The sequence below is a fragment of the Chrysemys picta genome, chromosome 8 (genome assembly GCF_011386835.1).
Source record: "Chrysemys picta bellii isolate R12L10 chromosome 8, ASM1138683v2, whole genome shotgun sequence".
Taxonomy (NCBI): domain Eukaryota; kingdom Metazoa; phylum Chordata; order Testudines; family Emydidae; genus Chrysemys; species Chrysemys picta.
In genome coordinates, this window is record NC_088798.1 from 66,940,809 (window position 1) to 66,967,101 (window position 26,293).

The following is a 26,293-nucleotide window of genomic DNA, read 5'->3' on the forward strand; positions in this document are numbered from 1 at the left end:
TTTTTAAAGCGCAAGTATTTGTAATAAATATAAAGTGAGCACTGTACACTTTGTATTCTGTAAAAAGAAGAACAGGAGTACTTGTGGCACCTTAGAGACTAACAAATTTATTAGAGCATAAGCTTTCGTGGACTACAGCCCACTTCTTCGGATGCATATGCATCCAAAGAAGTGGGCTGTAATCCACGAAAGCTTATGCTCTAATAAATTTGTTAGTCTCCAAGGCCTTGTCTACACTACGAGAGTAGTTCGATTTTACTTGCATCGAATTTTTGGAATCGAAATTGCAAAGTCGAACGTGTGTGTCCACACTAAGGACAGTAATTCAACTTTGTGCGTCCACACTAACGGTGAAAGCGTCGACATTCGAAGCGGTGCGCTGTGGTCAGCTATCCCACAGTTCCCGCAGTCCCCTCTGCCCATTGGAATTCTGGGTGTAGCCGGCAATGCCTTCTGGGTAACAAAATGAGTCGAGGGTGCTTTTGGGTAACTGTCGTCATCCGTCCATCACTCCCGCCCTCCCTCCCTGAAAGCGCCGGCGGGAAATCAGTTCGCGCACTTTTCCAGTCATTGACAGCGCGGACGCCACAGCACTGCGAGCATGGAGCACGCTGCGACCATCGCTGCAGTTGTGGCCGCTCTCAACGCCTCGCAGCTTATCATAAAGGTTTCCCTGAGGCAGATGCAGAAAAGTCAGGCGAGGAGGCTACGGCACCGCGGTGATGTCCTGAAGTCTGAGAGTAGCACAGACCTCTCAGAAAGCAGGGGACCCAGCGCCGAGGACATCACGGTGGCAATGGGTCATGTTGATGCCGTGGAACGGCGATTCTGGGCCCGGGAAACAAGCACTGAGTGGTGGGACCGCATAGTGCTGCAGGTCTGGGATGAATCCCAGTGGCTGCGAAACTTTCGCATGCGGAAGGGAACTTTCCTGGAAGTTTGTGAGTTGCTGTCCCCTGCCCTGAAGCGCAGTGACACCCGCTTGCGAGCTACACTGAGTGTACAGAAGCGAGTGGCCATAGCCCTCTGGAAGCTTGCAACGCCAGACAGCTACCGGTCAGTCGCGAACCAGTTTGGGGTGGGCAAATCTACCGTGGGGGTTGTTGTGATGCAAGTAGCGAAGGCAATCGTTGATGTACTGCTGCCAAAGGTAGTGACCCTGGGAAACGTGGAGGCGATGATAGATGGCTTCGCAGCGATGGGATTCCCAAACTGCGGTGGGGCCATAGATGGAACTCACATCCCTATCCTGGCACCGGACCACCAGGCCACCCAGTACATTAACCGAAAGAGATACTTTTCCATGGTGCTGCAAGCACTGGTGGACCACAGGGGACGTTTTACCAACATCTACGTGGGATGGCCGGGCAAGGTTCATGACGCTCGTGTTTTCAGGAACTCTGGTCTGTTTAGACGGCTGCAACAAGGTATTTACTTCCCGGACCACAAAATAACTGTTGGGGATGTGGAGATGCCTATAGTCATCCTCGGGGACCCAGCCTACCCGCTAATGCCCTGGCTCATGAAGCCCTATACTGGCACCCTGGACACTGAAAAAGAACTCTTCAACTACCGGCTGAGCAAGTGCAGAATGGTGGTGGAGTGTGCTTTTGGCCGTCTCAAGGGGAGATGGAGAAGCTTACTGACTCGCTGTGATCTCAGCGAAACCAATATCCCCATTGTTATAGCAGCTTGCTGTGTGCTCCACAATCTCTGTGAGAGCAAGGGGGAGACCTTTATGGCGGGGTGGGAGGTTGAGGAAAATAGCCTGGCTGCTGATTACTCAGAGCCAGACAGCCGGGCGATTAGAAGAGACCAGCGGGAAGCGCTGTGCATCCGGGAGGCTTTGAAAGCAAAGTTCCTGAGTGAGCAGGGTAACCTGTGACTTTAAAGTTTGTGTACTGAGAAGCTAAACCTGCCCCCGTTTCTTTACCCAGTTAATGTTGACTATCCTATCCAGTTACATACCCCCTTCACCCCCCTTCCAACACACGTTTCGAAATAAAAATAGTTCTACTTTGTTAAAGCACACCGTTTTCTTTAATACTGTTTTCGCAGGAATTTTTTAAAACTGGGACGCAGACTGTGGTGCGGAGCGGGTGTAGTGTAGTGACGCGAATGCAGCTTCTAAACTCAAGGATTGACAGGCTCCGCTGCGGTGGGATGGTTGTTTCAACGGAGCCTGTCACCCCTCCTGATCGGGACTGTGTGTATCGGGGGTCTATGTGACTTTGTGGCAGGGGGAGGACGGTTACAGATCCCCTGCTGTGTGGCTCTGTGATCCTGCCTAAGGACCGGCGCTTAAGATCTGTAACTGCCCTCCCCCGCCACAAAGTCACAGAGCAACCCACCCCCCCCAACATAACATGAAAACAACCTCCCAGACTAACCAGGGTAACTAGTCACTGCATCACTGCACTGTGTATGTGCCCTGCTGCTGTGCCTGCCCCCGACTATGTACCCTGCCAAAGGTGACTGTCCTGTCCAATTACCAACCCCCTTTCCCCTCCTCCTCCAAAAGAACATGATTGAAACAGTAGTTAACAGAAACGTATTTTTTATTATCAACTACACATGGCATTGGGAGGTGAAACTTGGACGGGGGCTTGTGTCAGGCGGGAAGGAAAGAACTTTTCAAATTTTGGGAAATGAGAGCCTTCTGCTACTAGAGCTCTCTGCAGGGGTGGAGTGAGAGTTAGCAGGGACTCTGTCGCCTCTCCTTCTTTGCACTTTGGGTGAGGTGGGTATGGGACTTGGTGGCGGGGGAGGGCGGTTAGAGATGGACTGCAGCGGGGCTCTGTCCTCCTGCCTCCGTTCCTGCAGAACATCCACAAGGCGCCGGAGCGTGGCCGTTTGCTCCCTCAGTAGTCCAAGCAGCGTTTGAGTCGCCTGCTGGTCTTCCTGCCGCCACCTCTCCTCCCGATCCATGTTGGCTTGGTGCATTCGGGTCAAGTTCTCCCGCCACTGGGTCTGCTGTGCTGCCTGGGCTTGGGAACAGGCCATAAGCTCAGAGAACATGTCCTCCCGTGTCCTCTTCTTCCTACGCCTAATCCGCGCTAGCCTCTGGGAGTGTGATTCCAGGCTAGGTTGTGAGACAGTCGCAGATGGGGCTGTGGAAATGGGAAAAAGGGAGTGAATTCCTCAGAAAGATAAATGTAGTTGTGAACAAAGAACATAGTCTTTCTCTGTGAACAAGACCATGCACAGCACCTATCACATGCGCACTCAGCACAAGGTCGAATTCTCGGCCTTCGCATTCAGTGCCTGGGGTCTTGCACAGCACATTTGAGAAGCGGGGCAGGACAACGGAATTTCTGTTGCAGGCAGACATGGTAAGCCGTACACTTGTGGCAGTTTAAAACTTTTATATTACCACTGGCCTCATTTCACATTTAAAGCTATGTCAGTTCCTGCAGCCAGCAATCCGGCAAGCGGGAACTCTGCCCCTGTCCCACCCCCTCGCGGCTGTCCCCGGGAACGATCCCTTTCGGCTGCCCCTCTCCCGCCTCCACCGCGTGGCTACAAACCAGCGGTTACAGTTCTGTAAAGAAACGGGAAAGCAGTCCCAACACTAACATTCCCCTACCTAATTCAAAGCAGGTCACCATGGGCGACATCACCCTGATGAGGATCTCTGAGAGCGACAGAGAGAGAATGCTCCGGGAAAGCCTCCAAAGACCAGGGCCGTATGCCGCCCTGCTGTGCAGAGCAATGATTCCCGAGTACTTGATAGTCTCGTGGCGTGGCAACGTGTCGTACTTCGGAGGACCCAATAAGGCCGCTCTCCCCAGGAACCTCATGCAACGGCTTTCAAATTACCTCCAGGAGAGCTTCATCGAGATGTCCCAGGAGGATTACTGCTCTATCCCCGGACATATAGACCGCATTTTACTGTAGCTGCAGTAGCAGGGAATAAACAGTAGAGCGGCTTGTGCAGGACAATCACTGAAAACCGGACATTGCTAGATTTTTTTTCAAAACTTGCACTGCCCATGACTAAACCGTTAAGCGCCTAGGGCACACTAATCATGAACAACCCATTCTTTTAATTGTTAATATTCCTGTTTTGTTAAAAATAAATGTTTAGATGTTTACAACACTTACTGGCTGATCCTTCCCCAGATTCTGTGTCCGGGGTAACGGCTGGGGACGCTTCGTAGGGGATCTCTGTAAGGGTGATGAAGAGATCCTGGCTGTCGGGGAAATCAGCGTTGTGAGCGCTGCCGACTGCCTCGCCCTCCTCATCTCCTTCCTCATCTTCCCCGTCCCCTAACATGTCCGAGGAACCGGCCGTGGACACTATCCCATCCTCAGAGTCCACGGTCACTGGTGGGGTAGTGGTGGCGGCCGCACCGAGGATGGAATGCAGTGCCTCGTAGAAACGGGATGTCTGGGAATGGGATCCGGAGCGTCCGTTTGCCTCTTTGGTCTTCTGGTAGCCTTGTCTCAGCTCCTTGATTTTCACGCGGCACTGCGTTGCATCCCGGCTGTATCCTCTCTCTGCCATGGCTTTAGAGATCTTCTCGTAGATCTTTGCATTCCTTCTTTTGGATCGCAGCTCGGAAAGCACGGACTCATCGCCCCACACAGCGATGAGATCCAAGACTTCCCGATCAGTCCATGCTGGGGCCCTCTTTCTATTCACAGACTGCACGGCCATCACTGCTGGAGAGCTCTGCATCGTTGCCAGTGCTGCTGTGCTCGCCACGATGTCCAGACAGGAAATGAGATTCAAACTGGCCAGACAGGAAAAGGAATTCCAATTCAAATTTTCCTGGGGCTTTTCCTGTGTGGCTGGTCAGAGCATCCGAGCTCGCACTGCTGTCCAGAGCGTCAACAGAGTGGTGCACTGTGGGATAGTTCCCGGAGCTATTAGCGTCGATTTCCATCCACACCTAGCCTAATTCGACATGGCCATGTCGAATTTAGCGCTACTCCCCTCGTCGGGGAGGAGTACAGAAGTCGAATTAAAGAGACCTCTATGTCGAACTAAATAGCATCGCAGTGTGGACGGGTGCAGGGTTAATTCGATGTAACGGCGCTAACTTCGACATAAATGCCTAGTGTAGACCAGGCCCAAGGTGCCACAAGTACTCCTGTTCTTCTTTTTGCGGATACAGACTAACACGGCTGCTACTCTGAAACCTTTGTATTCTGTGTTGTAATTGAAATCAATATATTTGAAAATGTAGAAAACATCCCAAAATATTTAAATAAATGGTATTATATTATTGTTTAGCAGCGCGATTAATCATGATTAATTTTTTTGAATCACACGATTAATCGCGATTAATATTTTTAATCATTTGACAGACCTATTTAAAAGTAAATTAGATAAAATGCTAGAAAATGTGCTTCAGGGAGTAATCCTGTAGTGGCCACAGAACACAGTTAGCTGTTTCATCTTAAATATTTATACTTCTGTTCCCAAACTATGTTAGATGATAGTTAAGGTTGTTCAGTCTAATCCAAAGGACATGTAGCATTATGCACATCACTTTTTTATGAGAAAGATGGGAATCACTAATTACGGTTAATTAATAGTGCTGACACCAACACACCCCAATGGATGGGGAATTTTAGCTTAACTCTTTCTCTGTAGTGATATCTTGATGGAAAACCTGCCAGAAATTCTTACAAGCTTATTGCTATAATACACATGATATAAGTGGAGGGGATTTCCACAAAGAAACCTAGAGCAATTTGATAAATGGATTATCATGCATAAGAATTTAAGAACTGTAAGAACGGCCATACTGGGTCAGACCATGATCCATCTAGCCCTGTATCCTCTCTCTGACAGTGGCCAGTACCAGAGCTTCAGGGAAAGTGTACAGAACAGCGCAATTTTGGAGTACTCTACCCCTGTTTTCCCCTCCCAGCTTCTGTGAGTCAGAGGTTTAGGGTTTCTCTGAGCACAGGGCTACATTCCTGACCATCTTGGCAATTAGCCATGGATGGACCTATTCTCCATCAACTCACCTAATTCTTTTTTGAACCCAGTTATAGTTTTGGCCTTCACAGCATCCCATGGCAATACGTTCCCCAGGCTAATTGTGCATTGTGTGAAAAAGTATTTCCTCTTGTTTGTATTAAACCTGCTGCATGCACTTTTGAGTGTATCACATACCTCCCCTTACCCACTACCGCACTGGTACTTTTTTCTTAATTTGAAAATTGACTTGTTTTCAAATATTTTGCCTATGCTTGCAGCTACTTTTGTGGAGACACTGCATTTAGGAAGAGATCTGCTTTTAATTTTTGCTTGTGGCCTCTTCCAAATTTTATTACACCCTTATGGCCTATTGAGCTGAGGTATGGGCACCCTTTGGGAAAAATAGGACACTGTCACGTGCAGCAAGACAATTAGCAAATTGGTTAGGAATCTGTAACGAGAACTAATGAATCTGTAGGTAGCTGTTCGCATCCACACTGTTTAGCAGCACCAGGTACTCTGAGTTTGTATACCATACAGATGTATTTGCAAATTGAAGTAACATTGTTAAACAGAAGGTAATTAAATAATCTACTGAAAGAATTTGGTGATGTCTAGCCTAATGAAAATAAATGTCACTCTTCCAGAAACCCATCCCTGGTAGGTGTGGTTGGTCTATTAGGCCAGTGCACCTTAAGTCGGAATCAGATATAGGTAATCCCAACTCCTGAAGGTGGGCTCTGTGGAATAACAAACCACAGTGAGCACAGAGTGTGTGTAACTGTATCCGAGACTTAGATTGAAACTCAACTGCTAGGCATTTGTTGTGGAGAAAAAAATCCTAGCTTTGAGGTGGGAGTGCTATAAAAAGGCTTTTTGCTTAAAGGGCAAAGATTTGATATTTGCATCAAATGAGTGCTGTGCTTTTCTTTGCCTGAAGAGTCTTCTCTTGTGAAGGCACAGAGTTCAACAGCAGAACCAAATGCATTATACTGAATGACTCACTGATGCAAGCATAGGAAGAGAATCAAGCACTTGGGTCGATCTCGCTCCAACTTTGAACAATTCTATTATTTCCCATTTTTTGCAAGTTCTGCATAGCATGTCTAGGCCTTTTAATTTTATTCTTCTAGACATGAGCACTAATGTCTTCTCTTGAACCTTGGGGAGCAGTGGGCTATTGCCTGCTCTCCTTTCCCATCACAAAACACATACTCTAGAAATCAAGCCAAATGAAACATGGCAAAGATAAATTATGGTCATAAGAGGTGTAAGGTCCATTTGCGGTGGGTGCCAGGAGTCACCAGGTGACACTGTTGCATAGTCTTGCATGTTATTTTTCCTAGTGTGTGAGCAATTTCTGAAGACATGCTGTGATGTTAGTTTTGTGATGCATAGTCTATTTAGGGGATCTGTTGTAAACAGCAGGGGCATTTGCTCTCTGCCTGCATCTCCCTAAACGTCCTTATTTACCCCTTGGTGCCAGGAGGCCTGAAGCTGCAGTTGAAGGGCCCCTTGCTGCAAGCACATGCTTGAGTAACTTGATTAGTATACTTAATAATATTTACTTCAGTGGATCTGCTCATGTGAGTTAAGTTACTCATTTTTGTATCCATCTGAGGTTTGGGCCCATAGTCATTAATGTATCTTGTATTAGTCTGGCCACTGGCAAATCTGGAGTTATCACATCATTGTATCACCAGCCAGTTACAGCACAGTTAGTATCACACACAGCCCTGTCTCATACAATATTCTCAGTTGGCCTATATTAAAGCCTTATAGAGAATCCATCTTTGGCTCAGCTCTCTCACCACAGACATGGTTCCTCACTGTCCTGCCCTTGTGCAGTCACACCTGTGCAAAAGAGGTGTTACTCACTACACTGTCACAATAGTAGTGTTTTACACATCCTTTGTACAGGCGTGAATGGAGAAACAGGCCATGCGCATTTTTTCACACATCTCATCTGACTCCAGGCTCAAACTGCCCACACTTTGTAACTGCCCTAAGGAGTGGAGTGGAGAGGAAATTGCCATATGTCAGTCATCAGAGGAGCAAGGGCTTTGAAGATCTGTCAGTCTCTTATTCGTAAAAGCACAGAGGTTTACACGCTGAGTTCAGTCACTGCTTCTACTTGCTACATTTGATCATGAAATAGAGAATTTCCAGTACAGCACACTCCAGCCTTGACATTTTGCATTGGTGTCTGGAGTGAGGAATTCTGCACATAAGCCTGATCATGTTTTTCTCTCTACAGGTCAAATCAAGAGAAAGAACACTTCCAGATGAAAGGGAGTTTTGTGCTGCTGTCAGGACAATAACAGAAGCTGTCAAGCTAAAACTATCAGGTCTTAAATACCATTGTTCCCATAAAAAAAATGGAATGCATGGTCTGTACAGGCTGGTATTTAAAGACAAGTGTTCTGCTAGCAAAACAGGTTTCCTCAGTTCGGTATCGAAGGAGCCCATTACAAATGTTAACGCCACAGAGGTGATCAGTGAACTGCAAATGGAAGAGGGCACTCTGAAGAGGGAGCTGAAGCAACTGCAGGAAGAGTGCAGACACAAGCTAGATGAGATTGCAGAAGGGCTAGTTGGAGTGATTTGTATCCCACCTATGAAGAGGTAAGTTCTCATCAAGAAAGGACAAGGGAATAGAGCTGTTTGATCAGAAGACATATTATAAACCGTGCCCTGAGAGTGGGTGAAATGAAGATCTGAATGTGGTGCTAATTCTCAGCCTTGAAAACACAGTTTGTCACTTCTTTATAATATGCATTGGGGCCAGAACATTGCATCCTTAATGGTTCTGTCTGCTGCCCCTTATTACTTACCTTACCAATTAAATTCTGCAGCAGGTGTTGGGGGGTGGGGTGTTTTTAAATCTCTCCTTTATCTAGATTTCTGATGCTTCTGCCAGGCACAGGCTCACTTTCAGAACTCTCTGTTTCTTGACACACAGTATTTGCCAGGTCTGCAGACTGAAATACTAATTACATTCAGCATTTATCAGCAAGTGAGAGTATTTATGACTAATAAAAAAACAGGAACTGAGCAGAGATGAGTGTGGCCTTCGATGCTGAAAGGTATTGCAAAGCACCAAGAATGAAATGTGCAGGAAAGGCTGCTGTTTAGTTCAGCTAATTCCATATTGTGTGGCAAGGCACAGAATACATACAATTATCACAAAACAGATACAAAATGCTTAGTAGCAAATAAAAGTGACATCTTCTATATTCACAGGCATAATGCACTTCAAATGATCAGATTCTCTAGGGAAACACCCATTTTTATTAAACTATGTATTCAGTTATGAAGCACAGTAATATAATTTATATATTCACTAGAGAATGCTTCTGTAAAATAGAAATAAGGCCTTAAATTCCAGGCTTTAAGAAACCCCATGGTCTACCTTTGGAGACTTCCCTCCAGAATGTAAAGCCTTTCATTTGACAATAGCTTTTCATCTCTTTCTGCTTGCTTTCAGTAAGAAACTGCTTTTATTCTTGTGATTTTCCTTCAGAAATAAAAACACAATTTGCTTTTGATTTGTGAATTGCAATGAGCAGCAGCATTACCTTGGTTTGGATTTCTGTCCATTACTCCCAGCTCTTCTGTTTAGGTGATTAACAGTTGCCTGTGACTCAAGAACCAAAAATAAAAGTGCATTTAAGGACATCATCTTGTTCATGTATTTGTATTAGCATCATCACTTTTGTGAGATGAAGTAAGGTTGGGGGAGAGGAGCAAGGGCTGACTCTTCATTCCACTGCCCTTTTGGGAGTCATTTACTACCATGCAAAGTTGGTATAAAATGCTGCCAGATCTGAATTCTCTGCTGAGTCGCACTATCATTGGCATTTCTCAGGCATTGTGCACAGGTGTCAATGACGATGCCAGGTGTAAGACAGCGGAGAACAAGAGGTGGGTGCCCAGCCTTGGCCCAACTGAAAGCCATGTCATCAACCTACCAGGGACCCCAGGAGTGCACCTCATTTGCATAATGTGGGCCAGAGTGTAGCCACCAATGTCTTCAATACGGAGGTCCCACCTCATTCCCCACAGACCAAAGCAGAGTGGGGTGCAGTGGCGTGTGAAGCCTTTGTGAGCCATGCTGGAGGCTGCCTGGGTTCCCATGTACTGGGGTACCTGAATGCACTAATAGAGTAATCCAGCTACTGTGGCAAGGATAACGTGGGCTCTGCCCATACTATGGCCAGCGCTCACCATAGTGCAGCCTTGAAACTAGCCGATGCTGAGAGAGAGTTTAGTTCTGTGCGTGAGCCCCAATGAAGTAGAGAGAATGACTGTATTAAACTAAACCCCCAAACTCTTCTCCTGGGGATACGCCCCACTGAACCATGTCCAAATGCCCTGCACAGAGCTGGTTCTGCACTCTGCAGCTCTAGCTCATCACTAGCCTGTTGCTCACCCATCTTGTCATATTGCTGTATGCCATGCTTCTGTCCACTTAAGCTAGCAATCATCACTCTAGTTTTAATACCAGGACATGAACTCATTTCATAAATGCAAATATTTGTCAGTACACAGTAGTTACAATGCAGTGTATTTTTAATATTCACCTGACAATCCCATTTCAGTCTAGACTGGAACTGGCAGAGCATGGGTGCCCTGCTTGACCCTGATTATTTTCTCTCTGGAGAAATGTAAAAATTGTGTTGCTATAAAAACATCTACAGAGAGTCCTGGGCAGCTGTATTTACTGCATGACACAAGCAAATCATATTCACAAACAAACTGTGTTATTGAAGGGATGCTGTCAGAACAAACATTAAATCCACTATTACTGGTGCTGGCACTCACCTAGCAATGTTAAAACTGGAATCATCTGAAAAACTAATTGTCTTTGTGCCACTGATGCCATTTGGTTACTTTTTGCACCCGAGACCATCTGGGCAATGAAACTCATTGCTCATGTCTATTCCATAGTAGGTGTGTGTGCTCGCCACATGCACCGGCGCCGGAAGATTTCCCTCAGTGGTATCCATAGGGGACCAGCTCTGGTGCCATCTGGAGTAGCGCACTTATGCACCAGTATAAGGGGCACTGCCAGCTCCTCTCTCCCTCAGTTCCTTCTTACTACCAGTGTCGGTGCTGGAACGTCTCCTTGCCACGGCTTGTCTCCTTGCCTCCTTACCTTCTCAACTGTGCCTAGTTGTGAATCTTTTGTGGATAGTTATTAGAAAGTTTGTAGAGTTTATTAGTTCCCTTAGTGCCAAAGTTAGAAATAGTTTCATACAAGACTTAGCCTCGGGACAGGGCATGCCCCAATCCCTGGGCTTCAAACCTTGTGACCACTGCAAATAAACTATGCCAGTCATTGATTCCCATCAAAGCTGCCTAAAGTGCTTAGGGGAAACCCATGTGAGCGACAAGTGTTGCATTTGTAAGAGCGTCAGGTCACAAATCAAAAAGGAGCGGGACATTCGACTTAGAGCGCTCCTTATGGAGTCGGCCCTTGCACCAGCCTCAGAGCCAGCTAGATCAGCCTCTGCTCCAAGCACTGCAGCCTCGGGCAGAGCGCACTGCTGGCACCGATCTCTCACTGGCACCGATCCCTATCCCCAGTACCTTCTAAAAAGCAAAGAAAGGCCAGGAGAGAGCATTCACCTTCCCGTAAAGGGAAGCAGAAAATCGGATGAGAGCAAAGACCCATGCGGGGCAGTTCTTCCCCTGTGGACAGTGGCCAGGCTTCAGCATCCATTGAGTTGTTGAGCCCTCTTCGAGACCTGCCTGCAACCCTGGGAAGCGGCAGAAGCACTTGGCACCTGGCTGTGCCGTCCATGCTGGAGGCCTTTCAGGCCACTAAGGACATATTGTCCCTTCCGGTGCTGCCCACGTCGGCCATCGAAGTGCCCCATTCGAGGGGTATACCTGCCCTGGACCCTTCCAGCGGTCTCCATCCATGCAGCACCACTCTCTGCCCCAGGGGGTGCCCCGCCAGCACTTGCCTGAACAGTACCACTAGCCCCCGGATACAGGTCGGCTTACCTGTCAGAGTGCTTGGCGTCATACCCCGGACTCTAGGCAGCGTTCCCCGTGGTCCCAGTGTCGATCACCGGCTATCTGGCACAGACCTGTGGAGGCACGTTGCCAGTCCCCAGAGTCTTGGTGCCTGGAGCATCCAAGTTAGTCTCCAAACTCACAACACCACTCCAGATAGTCGAGACGCTGGTCCCTGGAGTCCTGTCACAGGTTTTTGGATCGCCAGTACGGATCTCCGTGGGCACGTTGACAGTCTCCGAGATGCCAGTTTTCTCACTCCCGTTCTCACTCCCGACCCATGGAACAGCACTGCTCTCAAAGCGTGAGGTGTCGATCACCAGGGTACCATTACCAATCAGCCGAACGATGACAACGGTCACCAGAGTCATGGCACCAAGAGCCATCATCCCTGTGCAGGTCCCTGGCAGAGGTCCGTGGAGAGGGCCAACAGGAACGGGGTAGACAGGTGGCATCGGGACTGTCCTGGTCCCGCAGACAAGTCTCCCCCTCTTCAGGCTCTGAAAATGAGGAGGAAGATCTGCCTGCAGGCCAAGGCCACCCACCGGAGGCATTGGCATTTCCCTCTGGGCCACCTGAGGCCGCATGGCAGCTATGGAACCCCTGGGAGTTTCTCCAACCAGCGCAATGGCATCGGTTAGTCTCAGGGGCATGTGAAAAACGGTTAGCGACAGTCTCCCGCCTGCCCCCTAACTTGGAAGCGGAGTCAGAGCAAGGTCCCCAGGGACAGCCAGCTTCAGCTGAGGCTCCCTTGGCAGAGGCAGTGAAGTTGGCAGACCTGCCTATACCCGCCTCATCATCTTTGTCTTCGCCCGATTAGGCGATAGCGGGGCCTTCCCACATGGCTCTCCAGGATGACGCAAGGTCTCACTGGGAGGTTTTAAAGAGAGTGGTATTGAACCTGGGGCTGAAAGCCAAGGAGTTAGCTGAATCCTCTGACTCCCTGTTTGATGTGTTAAGTGCAGCAGCCTCCTGCAGGATGGCATTGCCCGTCCTCAAGGGGGTGATGAAACTGATCAAGGCCCTGCAGCAAACCCCCTTTCCTGCCCCCCATTTCCAAACAGGTGGAGAGAAAGTACTACATCCCTGCTAAGGGGTTTTAATACCTGTATACCCACCCCGCTCCAAGCTCACTGGTTGTTTCAGCAACCAGTGAGCGCGATAGACAAGACTAACCAGGATCAACGCCTAAGAATAAGAAGGGCAAAGAGGCTCGATCTCTTTGGCAGAAAAATGTATTCTACGGCCAGCCTCCAGCTGAGAGTGGCCAACCATCAGGCCCTGCTTGGCCATTATGATTTTAGAATTTGGCAGTCCATGGCCAAGTTTGTGGACTCGCTGCCAGAGGAGCGCAGGAAGGAGTTCCTAGCAATCCTTGATGAGGGCAGGGCTGTGGTCAGGGCTGAGGCTTCCAAGTGGCCTCAGATGCGACAGACTCCGCGACCCGGACCATGGTTTTTGGCTATTTCCATGAAGCCTGCATCCTGGCTACAGTTGTCGGTCCTTTCAATGGAGGTTCAGCAGTCCATCCAGGACCTCCCATTCAATAGCATGGCACTGTTCTTGGAACAGACAGACAGCAAATTACATGGCCTGAAAGACTCTAGGGCTACCTTGCTTTCTCTGGGCCTTTACACACCGGCGCCTGTGAGAAAGTGGTTCAAGCTGCAACAGTTCCACAGGTTCGGGAGCCAATTCCAATTGGAGCTCTTCCGCAAGAAGGAAAAGGGTTACAAGCACCGGCAAGACTGTCAACCTGCCCCCTCAGCTCACTCGAGCACTACTCGCAGCAAATCGGGTAACAATCAGGCATTTTGAGGGTGCCTCAAGGGGCACTTTCCAACATGTATCCTGGATGCAACACCCCTGTTACTTTCCAACCGTTTGTCCCCCTTCATCCCTGCCTGGGCTTCTATAACATCAGACCGATGGGTCCTCAGCACAGTAGCAGGGGGATATACACTCCAGTTTACTTCTATCCCTCCCTCCCATCCCCGTTCCCCATCCCTCTTCAGGGACCCTTTTCACAAGCATCTGCTCGCTCAGGAGGTACAAGGCCTCCTGCAGGTGGGAGCCATGGAGAAAGTCCCTTTACACCTGAGCAGAAAAGGGTTTTACTCCCGCTATTTTTTTTTTATCCCAAAGGCCAATGGGGGGGGTGGGGTTCTATGCCCCATTCTTGACCTGCGAAACCTCAAAAGGTATCTCAGAAAGTTGAAGTTCTGCATGTTCTCCCTGGCCTCCATCATTCCTTCCCTGGATCCGGAAGGTTTGTTCCTCTGGATTCAGCCATCCTCAATCTGAAAGACACTTACTTTCACATATTGATATTTCATGGACACAGAAAGTTCCTATGATTTGTGGTTGGGACTGCCTACTACCAATTCACAGTGCTCCCCTTTGGCCTAGCAACGGTGCCTAGGGTGTTGACAAAGTGCATGTTGGTAGTGGCGGCCTACCTCAGACGTTGGAGTATCCAGATCTACCCATACCTCAATGACTGGCTCATCAAAGACCTCTCCAGAGTCCATGTCCAGCACAGTGTCGAGACGTTTCAAGCCACCTGTCAAGCTCTGGGCCTATTGGCACGCGAGGCTCAGACTACGTCCTCTCCAGATGTGGCTGGCATCGGTCTACTCCCCAGCTAGGCATCACCTGGACAAGCTCCTCATGATCCTGACGCGAATACTTATCTCCCTGCAGTTGTGGTCCAACCCGGTGCTAAGTGTTATAGGGTATGCCGTTTGCAAGCCTGCGACCCGCAGTCTCCCTGATATTAGATGCGTCCGATCTCAATAAGGGATCTCGGTCGCTATGGTCGCTAGAGGAGCTGGTGCTACATATAAACGTCAGGGAACTCAGAGCCATCCATCTGGCTTGCAGAGTGTTCCTTCCCAGGCATCTGATTGGGTGGTGCAGATGTTGACGGACAACACAGCCTCCATGTTCTACGTCAACAGGCAAGGGGGAGCTCGTTCATTGGTTCTGTGCCAGGAAGCCCTTTGGCTGTGGGACTTCTGCATTCAGCACGTGAGCCACTTGGAAGCCTCACAACACCTCCCCAGTGTCTGGAACAAGCTAGCGGCTTGCCTCAGGAGGTCCTTCTTCTCTCACCATGAGTAGTCCCTTCACTCGGAGGTCATCAGGATGCTCTTCCAGAAGTGGGGAGCTCCCCAAGTGGACCTGTTCGCTATCACACAGAACAGAAAATGTCATCAGCTCTGCTGTCTGCAAGGTCTCAGTAGGGGTTCGCTTTCCAATGCCTTTCTCCTGTCTTAGTCAGGAGAACTGATGTACCCCTTCCCACCAATTCTGCTCATCAGCAAGGTCCTCTGAAAAATCAAGAGGGACAAGGCACGGGTCATTATGATTGTCCCAGCTTGGCCTCACCAACATTGGTTCGGCATGCTCATGGACCTAGCCGTAACAGCCCCATGGGCACTTTCCAGCCACCCGGAACTACTCTCGCAGGATCACAGTCTATTGCTGCACCTGAACCTTGCCTCTCTCCACCCCACAGCTTGGATGCTATGTAGCTGAATCCAGAGAAACAAGCCTACTGTAGTCAGATGCAGCAAGTACTCTTGGAGAGTAGAAAGCCCTCCACCAGAGCAACTTGCCTGGAAAAGTGGAAGCGAGTCTCCTGCTGGGCGTAAGAACAGAATATCTCCCTGACCCAGTTGTCTCTACAGTCCATTCTGGATTACCTGCTTCACTTGAAGCACCAGGGCCTTGCCTTCTCTTCGATCCAGGTACACCTGGCGGCAATATCGGCCTTCCACCCCCACATCCAGGGTAGATCGGTATTCTCGCATGAAATGATAATCAGGTTCCTGAAAGGCCTTGAAAGACTCTTTTCGCAGGTCCAGGACTCAGTCCCCCAATGGGAGCTCAGCCTGGTCCTCGCCAGGCTCACGGGCCCTCCCCTTGAGCCCTTAGTTTCTTGATCCCTTTCCCACTTGTCGTGGAAGGTTGTATTCTGTCACGGAGTATGGGGGGACTCAGGGCCCTGCACCCCCGGCTTCCTGCAATTCACCATGACTCTCAGCCAGCCAGTAAAGCAGAAGGTTTATTTAGACAATAGGAATACAGTCCAAGACAGGTCTTGCAGGCACAGACAACAGGACCCCCCTCAGTTAGGTCCATCTTGGGGTCCCAGGGCACTCTAGCCCCCTTGGGAGGTCAGAGCCCTGTCTCCCTCCCAGCCACATCACCAGCCTGAAACTCTGCCTTTAGCGACTCCTCCCACAGCCTTTGTTCAGTTTCCCGGGCCAAGGTGTCACCTGGCCTCTAACCCCTTCCTGGGTTCTCATGTTACATGCTCAGGTATTCTCCATGGTCAGTCTCCCATCCCCCCATGCAGACTATCCTAGCCACACTCCCGTGTCAGCATTCACCGACCACAGTACGAAGAGTCCCAGTTCGTCACATCTCTCCCCCCTTTGAGACCGAACTGAGCGGGGTCACTTTAGCCAGTGACCAGGGGAAGTTCGAACCTACCCCCGTTCCCGTGAATGCCCCAGCATCCCTCCCATTCCTTGGTGAGAATTATACCAGGCCCCTCCAGTTTCACGCCCCCCCTCAGGTCGGGGGTGCTCGATGGCACTCGTAGTTCGCATGTGGGAAGGTTTATGCGGCCTGTTCCCTTTTCCCTCCCCAATACCCCTGGGGTTCCAACTGGGCTGGGGTCTTCTCCCAGCGCTCCAGTCTGGAGGTCTGTGCTTTGGGCTCTCTTGGTTCAGAGTCCCCCTTTTTACCCTGGCCGCCCTCTGGAAAGGCTCCTCTATGCTGGGCAAGGGTCCTAAAGCCGTTTTCCCCTTGTCCCGGGCCTTCCTCCCCCTCTGACAGGGGTCACAGGATCGGCAGTACTGTCGGACAGTAGCAAAGACCCCAGGCCAGTAAAAGCTCTGTAGCAGCCTCTGCTGGGTACGCCAGGTTCCCTGGTGCCCTGAGAGGGGAATGTCATGGGCCCGGTACAGCAGCTGGCGGCGATACTTCTGGGGTACCACCAGCTGCCTCCTGAACCCCCCTGACTCCATTTTCTCTGGGGGAGCCCATTCTCGGTACAGGAACCCCTTCTCCCACAGGAACCTTTTCCGGCCACCTCTCCCCATGGTCTGTACCGCACTGAGGTCGGCCAGGTCCCTTATCTTCCGCAAGGAGGGATCTTTCTGCACCTCGGCCTGGAACTCAGCAGCTGGGACAGGGATGGCCACCTGCTCTCTCTCGCCGGCTGGGTCTGAAGCCGCAGCCTCCCTGAGCCGGGTTAGGGTCCCTCCCCACCAGGTTAGGGTCCTGCGCCTCAGGCAAGGCACCCTCCACAAGGCCAGGGCGCAGTGCCCCTCGCCGGCTCTGACTGCGGGTCACAACCAGGGCACCCTGGGGGTTGCTTGGCCAGTCCTCCAGGTCCCCCCCCCCATCAACACCTCAGTGGGCAAATACGGGTGTACCCCCACGTCCTTGGGGCCCTCCTTGGCCCCCCACTTCAGGCGTACCCTCGCCACCAGTACCTTGAATGGGGTCCCACCCACCCCCGTCAGGGTCAGGTAGGTGTTGGGCACCACCCGATCTGAGGCCACCACCTCGGGCCGGACCAGTGTCACCTCTGAGCCCGTATCCCAGTATCCATTGACCTTCCTCCCATCCACCTCCAGGGGAACAAGGTACTGTCTCCGGAGGGACCGCCCCGCGCCCACCGTATAAACCAAAAACCCTGAGTCTGGAGCATCCAGCCCCCCAGAGGAGCTGGCCTGGAGCTCTCCTCCCTCCTTAGCAGGTGGTACTCTGCCAGCCCCCCTTCCCTGGGAATGCTGCCTCTCGCCTGGCTGGGTCTCTACCCAGTCAACCCTCTGTGGGTTGGGTCTGCTCAGTCTGTCCCTGAGCCTGGGGCACTGGGCCCGTATGTGACCTCTCTGGTCACAGTGATAGCAGCCCATGTCCCATGGGTCCCCTCGAGTGGGTTGGATGGACCTGATGCTGGATCTTCCCCTTTGGTGGGGGTTCTCCATATTTCCCCGCTGGGAGGTCCCATGGCGACTCTCTCTCTGGGTTGTGGCGGGCCTGTTCCTTTGGGACTCCTCCCTGTTATCCCCTGCCCGACTGTTCACAAACTCGTCGGCCAACTGGCCTGGGTGCTGCGGGTTCTCTGGCTTTTGGTCCATCAACCATCGCCTCAGGTCAGATGGGCACTGCTCATACACGTGCTCCAGTACGACTAGGTCAAGTAGGTCCTCTATAGTTTGGGCCACAGCCGTCCACTTGTGGGCATACCCCTGCGCCCGGTTGGCTAGTTGCAGGTATGTGACCTCACGGGTTTTACGCTGATTCCGGAACCTTTGCCGGTACATCTCAGGGGTCAGCCCAAACTCGCGGAGCAGGGCCTTTTTGAACAGTTCGTAGTCCCCTGTCTCCACCCCTTTCAGTCGGCTGTACACCTCCCTGGCTGTGGGGTCCAGTGAGGGAATGAGACACTGGAGCCTGTCTGCAGGGTCAACCTGGAGCAGCTCGCAGGTATTCTCAAAGGCCATCAGGAAGGTATCCATGTCCTCCCCCTCCTTACGCTGGGCCAGGAAGCACTTATCAAAGCTCTTTCCAGTCTTGGGTCCCCCCTCGTTCACCTCAGCCGGGGCCCCACTGCTCCTCAGCCTGGCCAGTTCCAGCTCATGCTGACGTTGGTTCTCCTCATGCTGACGCTGTTTTTCCCGTTCTTCCCGTTCATGCTGACGTTGGTTCTCCTCATGCTGACGTTGTCTCTCCTTCTCTTCCCGCTCCTGCTTCAGTTCTTGCTGCCTTAACTCGAGCTCTTTCAGTCTCAGCTCCCTGTCACATTCCAGCCGCATCCGCTCCCGGGACGGGGAGCTCCGCCGGGACGATCCCCTGCTGGCCGCCGGGGTCAGGGTGCCGTCGGTATTCACTGGGCTTCCCCCAACCCCTCCCCTAGGTATAGGTAGGCAGGGTCTCGGGATGTCCTCGGCAGCAGTCTGACCCCTCCCAGCCATGTCAGGCCCCGGTTCCCACGCTGCATCCACCGGGCGGCTTCTCTTAGGGACAGGGCTCGGTTCATCCAAGCGATCCCTCTCCTCCAGCTGGGCAATGAGCTGTTCTTTGGTGAACCTCCCAATGTGCAGCCCCCTCTGCCTGCATAGCTCCACCAGGTCGCTCTTGAGGCGTTTAGCATACATCCTCCTGCTGGCCACTCGCTGGCCTGTGCTCTCCGCTTTCCACCGTTCCCGGGGGACCCCTAGTGTACCAGCCCCTCTTCAGATCACCACCTCTCTGCCAGGGTCGAGCTGCAGACTCCTCCGCCCCGGGACCGCTCGCTGCGATCCCCCGGGGGACCCTGTTACTGCAACAGTCCTTCTCACTGGTCACACACTCCCAGGGCTCGATCACCCCCTGAACCGTCTCTCTCTGACTCTTCAGCCCACCTGGTCCCCGTCGATCCCCCTTCGTTTTACTGCTCCCCAGTCACTTACTGCAGGACGCGCCATCCACGGGGTGCAGTACATCCCACCTCTGACACCAGTTGTCACGGAGTATGGGGGGACTCAGGGCCCTGCACCCCCGGCTTCCTGCAATTCACCATGACTCTCAGCCAGCCAGTAAAGCAGAAGGTTTATTTAGACGACAGGAATACAGTCCAAGACAGGTCTTGCAGGCACAGACAACAGGACCCCCCTCAGTTAGGTCCATCTTGGGGTCCCAGGGCACTCTAGCCCCCTTGGGAGGTCAGAGCCCTGTCTCCCTCCCAGCCACATCACCAGCCAGCTCCTGTAACTCTGCCTTCAGTGACCCCTCCCACAGCCTTTGTTCAGTTTCCCGGGCCAAGGTGTCACCTGGCCTCTAACCCCTTCCTGGGTTCTCATGTTACATGCTCAGGTATTCTCCGTCGGTCAGTCTCCCATCCCCCCATGCAGACTATCCTAGCCACACTCCCCTGTCAGCATTCACAGACCACAGTACGAACAGTCCCAGTTCGTCACATATTCCTTGTAGCTATTACCTCGGCGAGGCAAATTTCCGAGATTAAAGCCTTCACGTACATGGTATTCTACAAGGACAAGGCTGTTAGGTATAAAAAATATATATATGTTGGTGTTGTTTAATATGTTCAATTAGGTATTTTAATAATGTATTTTTGAAATAAGATTAAGTAAATAACTGGCTTCAATAGAATTTAATATGGAGTATATGAACTATGGCCCTTGGACTCCATCTTAGTAAGCAAACTTGTTTACAACTTAGAGACTGGAGTCCTCTGGCTGAAACCGGACTGAACCAGCTTTTCCCTCCTTAGAGATTATATAAGATCTTGCTCAGAGCCTGCACAGGACTGTCCATTCCAGCAGCAGCGTGTGCACGGTCGGGTCTTCCTAATGCGCCAGAGCTAGACAAAAGAGGACCATCTATCCCGCAGCGAGGTTGAGGAAGGAGAGGTATGTCATCACTATCCCCACCACAGTGAACTGAATCCATTTTACCTGTGGCGGGTCCTGCTTTCCTGGTGTCCATCATCCCAGAGGGTCTCCCCGCCTGTGACAAAATCCAGCAGTCGTCGGGACTCCCCAGTAGTCCTCTTCGAAGGCTCTAAATCAGCCAGAGAGTAGAAGGTCCTGGGCTTTGCACCTGTATGCTGTGTCCACTGCGCCTAAATTGTAGGAAAGGTTTCTGTATTGGGGTTTCATTTATTGTTTTTCTGAATGCCAAGAGAGGTTTTGTGTGTCTGAGCTTCAAGCTCCTAAAGCCAGTCACTGAATCATTGTATGGTTAAGTTTGTGTTTCTTCCCCCCAGTTTCCCCAGTTTTCTGTACCTTTACCCTTAATACACTTACCTTTGTTTGCACTGTATTACCTTGTCTTTTCTTCATTTTTATTACATCACACAGGGAGGGGAGGGACACCCTTATTGTAAGCGAAATCCACCAGCGACAGACACGGAAGGGAGCCGAGTCTGCTCTTCTGAGAAAAGGGGCTTTCCTTTTCTATCTTCCCCCCTACCATTTCTCGAGTATTTTCTCTCTGAAGCATTACCTTAGTCCCTTTGGGTAACAAGGTCCAACTGTGTCCCCATCTGGCCTTCCTGCCAAAGGTGGTGTTGCACTTCCATGTCAACCGGATATCTTCCTCCCAGTGTTTTGTGCAGAGCCTCACATGACCAAAAAGGAGACATGTCTGCACACTCTAGATGTCAGGCATGCCCTGGCTTTCTACTTGGAACGCACCAAGCCCTTCCGCAGATCAACTCAGCTCTTTATTGCAGTCACTGACAGGATGAAGGGCCTTCCAGTGTCTTCTCAGAGGATTTCAAATTGAATCAGCATTCGTACTTGTTACCAGTTGGCGCAGGCTGTGCCTCCACCAATAGGGAAGGCTCATTTGACAAGGGCTCAGGTGTCTTCAGCTGCTTTTCTGGCACAGGACATCTGCAGGGCCATGGCGTTGTCTTCAGTGCACACGTTCCCGATGCATTATGCCATCACCCAGCAGGCCAGAGATGACGCTGGCTTCGGCAGAGCTGTGTTACAGTTGACACGTCCATGAATTCCTACCCACCTCTGATGGTACTGCTTGGGGGTCACCTACAATGGAATGGACATGAGCAAGCACTCAAAGAAAAAACGGTTAATAGCCTTTCATAACTGTTGTTCTTCGAGATGTGTTGCTCATGTCCATTCCATGACCCACACTCCTACCCCTCTGTCGGAGATCCGGAAAGAAGGAACTGGGGGGGGGGAGCCAGCAGCGCCCCTTATTCTGGCGCATATGCGTGCCACTCCTGAGGGTGCCAGAGCTGGTCTCCTACTGATACCACTGAGGGAAAAACTTCTGATACTGGTGCATGTGACGAGCACACGCCCCAACAATGGAATGGACATGAGCAACACATCTCAAAGAACAACAGTTACGAAAGTTGAGTAGCCGTTTTTTCTGACTGGTAACATTTTATGCCCCTCTGCACAGGTGTGAATAACACAAAGGGCCAGGCAGGGGAGAATCAGGCCCTGTGTTTCTAGTGAAAGTGCCTGGATGTAAAGCATACCAGATTTTGCAGAGTATTCCTTTTGAAGGGGGCCTTTGCCGCTGCACTGCCAAATCTGGCAGCGTTCCACAGGAGAGCATCCAGGTACCCTGTGTCCTTGGGGAAGGTGCACTAAGATAGCAGTCACACGGTTCCGAGTTTTGGTCTCACCTTCACTGACCGTTCATATTTCTGTAGACTTCATAGTCCTCATTACTGGCTAAGGCCTCATACCCTCTGTTAACTGCTTTGCAAAATGAGAGGACAGAAGTTATACAAGGAAACCTTAGGCAGAGATGGCAATAGAACTCAGGCCTCTTATGGCAGACTCAAGGCTTATTCACTCTACCACACTGATTTTCAGATTGAATACTCCAAATATATGTGCTTGGGTTATTCTAGGTAAAATTTTCAGACATGCCCAACCTCTGACTCTATCAGTTGACCATAGTCTCCTTTCAGCCTGAAATAGAACCTCGGATCTGTTATCCCCGGTATTAAACTTCTATCTAGCAAATAGCTGTGTAACCCACTGGCAAAGTGTGCATCAGATCTGTCTTTGGTGGCTGCACAAGATAGAAGATTACAGTTACTCCTCTGGCTCAAGTTGTCTGTGCTGGGGATCTGAAGGTCCAGGATTCAAGCCCTGCTGGCAGCTCATGTTACTCCTGAGGGCATTTTGCGCCAAAAATTTAAAAATTCTACACATAATATTTTAAAATTCTGCAAGTTTTATTTGTCAATAAATAAATGCAGAGGCTCCAGCATGGCAGTGGGGAGCACAGGCCACTGGTTACATGAAGGTGGGAGAGTACCCCCACCCGTGGAAAACAGACTCAGTGGTGAGGCTGCACCCAACCCTGACACAGCACAAGGCCTGGCCCTAGCCCTGAAACACCCTGGGGCCCCGTGACTCTGTGCCAGGTGTGGGGCAGGCAGGCTCAACCAGGCAGGATCCAAGTGTGAAGGGGCTCTCTGTGGGGGGATCCAGGTGTAGGGTGAGAGGGTTCTGTTTGGGACAATCTGGGTGCAAGCAGCTCAGTGTGGGGGTCTAGGTGTGAGGGGATCTGGATGCACAGAGGCTCGTTGTGGGGGGGTTCCAGGTGCAGGGGCAATGGGGCTCTGCAGGGGCTTCCAGGTGAAGGTGGTTGGGGCTCAGTGGAGAGGTTTGGGTGAGGGGGTATCAGCGGGGGAGTTTGGGTGCTGGGGGGAGTGGGGCTTCGTGGGGTGGGGGTCTGGGTGTAACTAGTTGGGGGTCAATGATGTGGGGGCTCGGGGATGCAGGGGGGTGGGGCTCATCAGAAGGGTGCTCTGGATGCAGGGGTGGGGGGTCTGGGTGCAGGGGGCTCCAGATGCAGGAGTTGAGGTTCAGTGGGGTGCGGTTTGGGTATGGATTGCTGGGTGGGGGGGTTGGGTGTATCGAGTGAGGCTTAGTGGGGGTGTCTGGTATGGGAGGTCCAGATGCCTGGGGATTGGGCAGATGGGGGAACAGCTCCCCCTACAGTGACCCCTCCCCCTGCAGCTGATGAGTGATGGAGACAGGAAGCAGGGTAGGATGCTGAGCTTACTGCAGCTGGGGGAGGTTTCTAGGGGTGGGTCTGACACAACCCCAGCCACTCCTTGCAGGGGAAGAGGAAGTCCCATCCTCTCCTGCCTCCAGCGCAGCTGGGTCCAGCAGCTGATCCCAGCTCAGGGTAGGAGCCACTGGCTGGGGTTTCCCCAGCCCCGCGGTGATTTACCTCTTTGCCAGCTGCTCTGGGTGCTTGAAATGATGTACCTGTGCCACTAGGAAGTGGTGTGTGACTGCTCTTGCAGCTTCCCTGTCAGGAAGTCATTTTTCTGTCAGGAAACAAAGACATCTGCGGGGGACATGAATTCTGCGCATGTTCAGTGGCACCAGAATTCCCCTAGGAGTATCATGTGATGGAAACTCATGGGTACAAGTGACATAATTTGTTCTTCCTGATTTCTTCTATTTAATTTGCACAGTAAGAAAATCTCCTTTAAAGTAGGTTTTATAGTTAAAGTATAGCCCGTCGATTATGGTGCAACATACAACAAAATCCAGGTGTTCTACATTTTAATGACTGGTCATATTCTTCAATTATTTGTAACACACACTGGCAGGTTTGAAAGTGGAGAGGTGTGTGTTCTGGTTCTCATGAGTTGGTCAAAGTTGTTGCCTTTCCATTTACAGCACTGCTGAGAGATCACATATAAAAGTACTATTCACTGAACTGAATCAAATAATCACGGAACCATATCTAGTCAGACTAGATTTCTAAAAGTTTTTAAACAATATCAGGGTCTTAAGCACCTGATATGGTCCTTTTAAATTTGTTTCACTCGCAGTTTAGAAATACAAGACCAGCCCACCAGAACAGGAACAAGCACAGATGCCTTTGTAAGTTTGTAGCCTGGAAAATCCTAGCTATTTGGGCCTCCTTAAGAGTCGTCCTTCCCTTGCTGAGGGTGACTTTATTCTGTTCTTTTCTCAACCACCAGTAATGTGTAATCCACTTGTTCCAAAACTGCAAAGCCTACTCAATCTCAGATGATTGTACTAAAGAAAGCAATATGGAAGAATCCACAGCAGAGGAGATCAGCCAGTTTGGAAGAAAAGTGAGTTTAATTATCTATTTTAGATACTTTCATGGAGCATCTTTCATAGAGTATTAAAAGCAAGAAAGGGACCATTACATCATCTAGTCTGATCTGTATATCAGAGGCCATTACATTTCACTCAGATATATGGGTATTGAGCCTAGTGATTTTAGTTAAACTAAAGCATTTCAGTCCTCAGAAGACTTATCTGTTGTGTCTCCCAGGCACAGAATGGGTGAAACTGAGATACCACTTCTGTTACACCCGAGCACCTCACAATCACTAATGTGTTTATCCTCACAAGCAGGCCTCTGACAGGCTGCTGCTGTTATCCCTATTGTACAGATGTGGAACTGAGGCACAGAGACACCAAGTGACTTAGAATCATAGAAGTTTAGGGTTGGAAGAGACCTCAGGAGGTCATCTAGTCCAATCCCCTGCTCAAAGCTGGACCAACACCAACTAAATCATTCCAGCCAAGGCATTGTCAAGCCGGGCCTTAAAAACCTCTAAGGATGGAGATTCCACCACTTCCCTAGGTAACCCATTCCAGTGCTTCACCACCCTCCTAGTGAAATAGTGTTTCCTAATATCCAACCTAGACCTCCCTCACTGCAACTTGAGACCATTGCTTCTTGTTCTGTCATCTGCCACCACTGAGAATAGCCTAGCTCCATCCTCTTTGGAACCCCACTTCAGGTAGTTGAAGGCTGCTATCAAATCCCCCCTTCTCTTCTGCAGATTAAATAACCCCAGTTCTATCAGCCTCTCCTCATAAGTCACATGCCCCAGCCTCCTAATCATTTTCGTTGCCCTTCGCTGGACTCTCTCCAATTTGTCCACATCCCTTCTGTAGTGGGGGGACCAAAACTGGATGCAATACTCCAGATGTGGCCTCACCAGTGTCAAATAGAGGGGAATAATCACTTCCGTCGATCTGCTGGCAATGCTCCTACTAATGCAGCCCAATATGCCGTTGGCCTTCTTGGCAACTAGGGCACACTGCTGACTCCTATCCAGCTTCTCGTCCACTGTAATCCCCAGGTCCCTTTCTGCAGAACTGCTGCTTAGCCAGTCGGTTCCTAGCCTGTAGCAGTGCATGGGATTCTTCCTTCCTAAGTGTAGGACTCTGCACTTGTCCTTGTTGAAGCTCATGAGATTGCTTTTGACCCAATCCTCCAATTTGTCTAGGTCATTCTGGACCCTATCCCTACCCTCCAGTGTATCTACCTCTCCCCCCACCTTAGTGTCATCTACAAACTTGCTGAGGGTGCAATTAATCCCATCATCCAGATCATTAATAAAAATCTTGAACAAAACTGGCCCCAGGACCGACCCCTGGGGCACTCCACTTGATACCAGCTGCCAACTAGACAACCTGTTGATCATTACCCATTGAGCCTGACAATCTAGCTAGCTTTCTATCCATCTTATAGTCCATTTATCCAATCCATACTTTTTTAACTTGCTGGCAAGAATACTGTGGGAGACCATATCAAAAGCTTTACTAAAGTCAAGATATATCATATCCACTGCTTTCCCCATATCCACAGAGCCAGTTATCTCATCATAGAAGGCAATCAGGTTGGTCAGCATGACTTTCCCTTGGTGAATCCATGTTGACTGTTCCTGATCACCTTCCTCTCCTCCAAGTCCTTCAAAATGGATTTCTTGAGGACCTGCTCCATGATTTTGCCGTGGACTGAAGTGAG

At 50.4% G+C, this 26,293-nt stretch overlaps 2 protein-coding genes across 9 annotated transcripts in view; one reads left to right on the forward strand and one right to left on the reverse strand.

Annotated features, from left to right (window-relative positions):
* Positions 1–20,806, forward strand: part of TEDC1 (tubulin epsilon and delta complex 1) — a 205,109-nt gene extending 184,303 nt beyond the window's left edge. For 4 of the 8 annotated variants that reach the window (XR_010590042.1, XM_042850975.2, XM_042850969.2 and 1 more), the window contains 2 exons: positions 8,193–8,560; positions 20,256–20,806. Coding sequence is in view for 6 of the 8 variants with exons in the window: in XM_042850975.2 (XP_042706909.1) it covers positions 8,193–8,560; positions 20,256–20,349 (462 nt within the window). In the remaining 2 variants the exon portion in view is untranslated. Of the gene's footprint in view, positions 1–3,597; positions 4,112–8,192; positions 9,614–20,255 lie in introns of those variants that run through there. The other 4 variants (XM_065555735.1, XM_024106141.3, XR_006174597.2 and 1 more) reach the window with 3 other exon arrangements.
* On the reverse strand, positions 2,635–4,681 carry LOC135973244 (uncharacterized). The gene is made up of 2 exons (XM_065555736.1): positions 4,105–4,681; positions 2,635–3,110 (listed from the first exon to the last, which is right to left on the reverse strand). Exons 1-2 carry the CDS (start codon positions 4,679–4,681, stop codon positions 2,635–2,637), a joined length of 1,053 nt encoding a protein of 350 aa, XP_065411808.1.
* Positions 20,807–26,293: the final 5,487 nt, after the last annotated feature.